At 61.2% G+C, this 6699-nt stretch overlaps 1 protein-coding gene across 1 annotated transcript; it reads right to left on the bottom strand.

The window, feature by feature from the left end:
• Positions 1–2786: 2786 nt before the first annotated feature.
• On the bottom strand, positions 2787–4995 carry IER5L (immediate early response 5 like). The gene has a single exon (XM_066366935.1). The coding sequence runs from the start codon at positions 4859–4861 to the stop codon at positions 3647–3649; it is 1215 nt and encodes a 404-aa protein (XP_066223032.1). The 5' UTR covers positions 4862–4995; the 3' UTR covers positions 2787–3646.
• Positions 4996–6699: the final 1704 nt, after the last annotated feature.

The raw sequence follows: 6699 nt of genomic DNA, 5'->3' as shown, positions 1-6699 counted from the left end.
TGTGGACTTGGGTCTGTGGATTCCTGCCCCTCCCTTCTTTCGGAAGACCTTCACGGCCAGGCGTCTGCCCTGTCACCTGCCCCCCTCCACTCCCCCACACTCCCCCACAGCGTGGAATATACCTGGGACCGGAGTATTAGTCTCCCTGGATGTTGTGGGCAGGCTTGCTGCATGCTGTACCAGGACTGGAAGAAGCAGGTTTGAGTGAAGTGAGGATGTACTTAGAGCAGGCGTCTCTGTTGGGGACAGTGTGTTTGGCCGCTCTTGTCCAATGTGGGGTACAGGCCAGTATCAGGCTGTGCTTGTGTTGCTGGTTTGTGGGGAATGCCTTCATGTGAGACGCAGATGGGCCGTGGGTTGTGTTTTGGGTCACTGCAGATTATGCTGACGGCATTAACCCTTTGTGTGGCTGTCCAAAGTCCCTGGGCCTGAAAAGATAATGGGGAAGGGCACCTCTCTTCTGGGTGTTCTCAGAGGCCTCCATTTCCATCCCCCCCGCCCACCTCGTTTCATTAGATCCCAATGTGCCTGAGTCTCTTGGTGCAGCTGCAGCTCAGGAAACCTGGCAGAGGGGAGAAGAGCGCTGGCCCGGGGTCCTGTTGAGTTTAGTGCTGTTATTTCGCACCCATACTCCTTTGCTCTAGGGATCCGGAGAGGGTGGGGAGTTCCTAAGCCCCTTAGCTGGTCCCTTCCGTTTAGGTTCGCGCTCCCCTCCCAACAAAGGCAACCGACCACGTGCCCAGTCTTCGACACGGTGGTGGAGTGGAAACGCACGCAACCTCAGGCTTGTGCTCCAGTCGGGGCAGATCCGGATGCCGCGCTGCGCCCCAAGCGGGCGCCAAGCAGCCCCCCGCAGTCCCGCCGCCCCCGGCTTTGCCTCGCCCACTCCCAGCCTCAGTCGCTGCAACGCCCTGGAACCGGCACTAGGGGGAGCTCTGGCAACTGGCTTGGTGGATTGAATCAAAACCGCGGATCCAACAGCGATTCCTTGGACTAGTAGGGAAAAAATGGGGAGGGGGAGACACCCCGTTTCTCCTCCTCCTCCGCAGCTCTCCTGACTCTTCCCGTGGGCGGCCGAGAAAACAGATCTGGGGCCGAAGGTGCCTTTCCTGTCTGTAACTCACGCCTCCATAGCCTCCCTCTGCCCCCACCCTCATCGCGGACCTTCGTGGTCCCCCGCGCTCTGGAGTGTCCCCAAGAACTTCGCCTCGTGCGACACCAGGACCCAGAACCGAGCGGACCGCTGGGACTGGCTTGTGCCTGCCTCTCAAAGTCTGGGTGGGGATTCCTCGGCAGCAGCCTCCCCTCTCGCTGAGGGAGGCGTGAAGGCTGGGGTGGGGGGCGTGAGTCGTCCTGCGGGTGGCTGGTGCAGGAAAGGGGAGCGTAGGGGCGAGAAAGCGAGCGCTAGAGCACTGGGGAGACAGACAGAGAGAGAAAGAGAGAGAGAGAGAGAGAGAGAGAGAGAGAGAGACTATTAAACAGAGAGCAAGCAGCCACTTTGCTTTTTCCTTTCTGCTTGCTTGGTCTGTTCCCCCCCCCCCCCCCAGTCTTTCTTTCCTATCCCGTTTGGAAAGCTGGAACCACCCCGCGAGCCCCCGGGCCCAAGCAGCGGCTCCAGATGTGAATTTGGTTCCAGTGGGGAGAACGCGAGCTTCCTCAGAGCCTTGGCACATTCTCCCACTCTGAGGTCATTCCGTACGTGGTCAGAGGGGAGAGCGCGCCTGGAGCCTTCCTGCCCCCATCCGCTGGGGAGGGAAGGGGGGGGCGGCAGAGAGGGGAGAGGCGGTGGGAGAGGGGAGGAGAGCGAGAAGGGTGGGAGACGCCGCCAGCACACCACCAAGTGGCACCGAGCAGTGATAACAAACTCAACTTAAAAAAAAAAAAAAAAAAAAAAAAAAAAAGGAAAACGAAAAAACTTCCCAAGTTGCAGCCCGAGACGTGCGACATGTGGACAGAAGCACGGGGCGGGAAGGGTAGGTGGCCCCGAAGCCCCCGATGTTCACCGGCGTCTCTTCCCTGCCGTAGAAAGCTCAGACTTAAGGCCACCCAGGCCCTGTGTCCCTGGCTGGGCACGAAACGTGCTGGAGGCTGGCTGGTTCTTCTGGAGGAAAACTGGGGGCCGGCGTGAAGGGCCGTGTCTTTTGGGGAGGAGCCCCCCACCCCAACCCGAGGTGCGCAGCTGGCTTCATCCCCAGCAACCAGCACCCCCACCCCATCCTGCCAGCACTCCTGGCCCTGCCCTGCGGATGTGGCCCCGGAGAGCTGGGATTTGCGTGGAGGTAGGGGTCTCTCCCCATCTCCCTCTCTCCTCCCGCCACCTCCAGGCCGACCTGAAAACAAGGCACCACCATCCTCTATAATCGACTTTTTATTACCATTAGAAATTTAAACAAATAATCTTAACAGTTTTACCCGGTGATGTACAATTCAGTATGCACAAAAATACAGGGAATGAGGGAGCAGGGCCAAGAAAGGAAGGGTTGGCAACTTGTTTTGGAGTCCACATGGTGTTGATGGCGGAGAACCAGAGGGGCTGCAGAACCCCACCTTTTTACAACAAAAGGCTCTAAATTAAAATCTATCAAGCTGAAGACACAGGACGGGGTTCTCACAGGCTCAAACAATGCTGGTTTCATGAAATGCAACCGAAGGGTGAACCAAGACAGTGCAACTTAGAAGCACACATACAAACACCACATCTGACCAGGAACTTAGTGAAAAGTCTCCGACGCAGTCGGCGGCCCGGCCCCTCCCTCCCTCCCTCCCTCCCTCAGGGCCGCCCGGGATCCAGGTGAAGGAATCGACTTCCTTTTTTGTTTAGTGAGGACCGCAGTGCTGGGCATGATGGGAAATGTAGTCCCCGGTGCCCGCCCCCACCCCTTCCCCAAACAGTGTCCGAGAGTGTCGGGGTGTCGGGCGCCACCCCTGAGTCCGGGAGACGGGTGGAGGAGGGGAAGAGAACGCAGCCAGAGGGGCGGGGAGAGAAGGGCTTCAAGACACCCGCCGGGAAGAAAAGAAAAAAAAAGTTGAAGTGTTTTCATTTCTGCCTTCTCATTTTGCGAACTTTGGAGGCCGCCCCCAGAGAGGAAATGTGACCCAAACGTCCCTTTCGGAGATAGAATTTGTCTTTGTTTTTGCTCAGGATTTCACAAGACCCATTCCTCAACCCTTGGAAGGACTTGGGAGAACCAAACGCCGGGCTTCCTGGGTCTGACAACTGATTGGGATCGGCGTCCCGGGCCCGCGCCCTCCAGCGCTGCGCCCCTGGCGAGGCCGAGCGCCCTGTCTTGCCCCCGGCGGCCCCGCACCTCCTTTGGGCAACAGCCCTCCCTCACGTGGCTGGCTCCTCGCTAAACACCACTGCAATCACTACAATAAAAAGGAAAAAAAAAAAAAAAAAGAGTAGGAGAAACACAAAGCATACTTAAATAGGCGCTTTTTCTCTCTGTAAAAATAAAGTCCAAGATCTTAGATTTCTTTTTTTTTATTTTACAATTTATAAAACATTAGCCGCCTTCCCTTGCTCGCCCCCAGCTCGTCCCCGAGTAGCCGGGCGCCCGTTCTTTCCCCTCTTCTCGCCCCTTGGCTGAGTCTTTGTCTGGCCCCTGCCCCGCGGGGCCCCGGGGCCCCGTGCCCTCGGGGGTCCCTAGAAGGCGACAATGGCTCGAGTCCAGGCGCCGAGACTGGCGAGCGCCTGCTTGGCGCACAGCTGCCCGTTTAGCGGCGGCGGCTGCTCCGAGGAGTCCGGCTGTCGGCTCACCAGCCCAGAGAAGCCTGAGCCAAAGATGGAGATCAAGTTTGAGATGTTGGACGCGTCCGGGGACGAGTCCGGGCAGAAGTCCTCGAAGCGAGCGCGCTTGCAAGGGGCGAACGGCGCGCCCCCGGGGGGCTCAGCTCCCAGGTCGCCCGCGTCCTCGTCGTCGTCGTCCTCCTCCCCCTGGCCAGGGTAATACTTGCGCTTGCAGCCGGCGGCGGACGCCAGGCCGGGTCCCGGGGCGCCCTGGCCACAGCAGGGGCAGTGGGCGGAGGCGCAGCAGTCCTGGTGCAAGTAGCCGTTCTCCACCGTGGTCACCACGTGAGTGTCCAGGTCCAGCACGGTGGTCTGGCTGCTGCAGTGCATGCCGAAGTCCGAGGGGGCCGGGTATGCGCCACGGTAGAAGCCGGGGGAGGAGGCAGGGGTCGGGGAGGCTGGTGAGGAACCGGCAGCAGCGGCCTGAGGGGCGGCCCCTGGGGGCGCGGAGGGCGCGGAGCAGGCTGCCGAGGCGCGAGGGTCCCGTGGGCAGAGCGCGGCAGGCGCGGGCGGCGGCAGCGGCGCGGGACCCGGCTGCAGCGGCTCCAAGGGCTGCCCGCGGTGGGGCGCGCCGTGCGGCGGCTGGAGCCCGGCGCACCCGGGCAGCTCCGAGAGCGCCCCCGCGCCGCCCGCGGGCGCCCCGGCCGCTGCCGCTGCCGCGCAGCCCCTGGGCGCCGGGTGCTGGTGCTGGTGCAGCTGCTGCTGAAGGTGCAGCTGGTGGAGCTGGTGGAGCTGGTGCAGCTGGTGCCGGGCGGCCGGCTCCCGCGCCTCCGCGTCCCCGCCGCCACCAAGTTGGAGCGGGCCGAAGTCGGCCGCACTGGCCGACATGCCCGGTGCCGCGTACGCGAGGTGCTGGTGCTGGTGGTGGGGCGGCTGCTGCTGTTGCTGCTGTTGCTGGCGCCGGTAGAGCTCGGCGTAGCGCTCGCTCAGGTAGAGCTGGCGCGCGTTGCGGAGCACGTAGGAAACCAGGAGGTTCTTGTGCAGCTTGATGCCGCCGCGCTGGGTCCGGGAGCTGTGGATCTTGCGCAGGGAGATGCTGATCAGGCTCTGGGCGTCCAGGGCGCACTCCATGCTCCCGCAGAGACGGCGGCGGCGGAGCAGTCGCGGCCGCTGCTGCTGCTAATGTGCTGCTGTTCGGCCTCCAGCCGCCGCAGGGGCCCGCTGGGTAGGGGAAACGGAGCCCGGATTAGCGGGTCGGCTGCGCTCCGAGAGGAGCAGCCACCATGCGCTGCGCGCCACCCGCAAGACCGTGCTCCCCAGACGGCGCCAAGGCAATGAGCCTCGGCCAGCCCCGGCCCCAGCTATTTAGCTGGGTGTCCGGGCTCCGCCCCACACCTTATTAGCCAATAGAAGTGCTCAGAGCCTCCCGAGTGACAAGCGTTGCCCGCCCCGGGGCCACGCAGCTGGCCAATCAGACCAAGGCGGTTCCTTTGTGCTATTCAAATACCGAACGGACCCGGGGCTTCTAACGCTGCCGCTGCCTCGAATGTTCTCCTGGGGCTGCCGCGCTGCGCGGGACTGGGAGGCGCTGGGGCCGCAGTCTGCAACATGGGTCGCCTCTCGGTGGGCACGTTGGAATCTGCGGCCGCCCTCGGCCTAGATCTTAGGAGCCGGGGGTCAGCTCACCTGCGTGCCGCGGCGACGGCTCCTCCCCCCTCCGCACGGCTGGGCCTCACCTGCGGCAGGTGCGCACGGCTCCCCGCTCCTGGCCAAACGGCGCTTCCTTTCTTACGCTGTCGGCCCCGGGTGGCCCGCGGGACCCAAGGCCTTTGTGGGAGAGTAGGGCGGCAGTCTGCTTGACCCTCACGAGAGAAAGGTTTGGAGGTACCCTCAACTGCTGTATTGGGCCTGACTCCTTGAGTTTTTGGCTGAGGCTCCGCAGGAACCTGGGAAGGGACGTCCTCCCTATTTAGCTGATGGCAAAACCAAAACTTTGTGAATTTGGTCTCCTCTGATGGAAGAGGTTCTGAGGCTTGTCGCACTGAGTGCATGGGCCTTGAAACCTGCTGAGATCCAAAGTCGCAGTGAGAGCGACACTGACTGTACTAATCTCTGGTTCCCTAACCTTTCCTTCCTAACTACTAGGAATGACAGTAGTGACTATTACAATGTTCCTAGTATGAATCCCTCACTGTGACTGCTTGCAGAGCAGGACCTGGGTCTGGGGGGGGGGGGGGGTGGTGACTTGGGAATTGACACAGCTCTGAGGGGCAGAGCAGGATTTGCGCCAGGATGGTGAGCTCAGATGGGAGGCCAGTGCCGAGGGCTGCGGAACTTGCCAACCTAACTTTTGTTGACAGTTTTCATTCTTGTCCTGAGGCATTCATGGGCCACCTCCTCCCAGATGGAGACTGAGACAGTTGGAGAACAGAGAACCCAGGCACTCTAGACTGGGGGACCTGAAAGGGGCTGAAGGGTGCTCTGCGGGGGGTGGGGTCCAAGGTGCCTGGGCCGGGGCCTCCTTGTCAGGAGGTTTGCTTGAGGGAGGGGTTTCTTGAGTTGGCCCTAGAAGGAGGCAAGGGCTTCACAGAGACTGAGGGCTCCGTGGGCCCTGTGGCAGCTGAGGTTGGGGAGGCCCAGGAGCAAACTTTCTGCTGTTTTAACCCTCTCCTTGGGTTTCTTCGGAGGCTCTTCTTTCCTTGGGCCTGTTGTCCTCTGCACCAACTCTGTCCCTTGGTAGGAGTAAAGAGACCCCAACCAGCCCATCCTGCAGTTGCTGGGTTTCCCTTCAGTCTCAAGAATTCCCCAGATTTATTTCCTCAAACAGTTTTGCAGCATCTACTCAGTTCCAGGCATCAAGGGTTTAAACAAAGTTAAGGAGTATGGACTCCATTTTTCAGCTGAGGAAACAGGCACTGAGACGGGAAGGGAGTTGCCCCAGGTTCCATAGCACTAGGTCTGGTGCTCTC

This window comes from Saccopteryx leptura, chromosome 2 (genome assembly GCF_036850995.1).
Source record: "Saccopteryx leptura isolate mSacLep1 chromosome 2, mSacLep1_pri_phased_curated, whole genome shotgun sequence".
NCBI classification, from domain to species: Eukaryota; Metazoa; Chordata; class Mammalia; order Chiroptera; family Emballonuridae; genus Saccopteryx; species Saccopteryx leptura.
The sequence above is the reverse complement of the archived record's forward strand: the minus strand, read 5'-3'. Positions and strand labels throughout refer to the sequence as shown.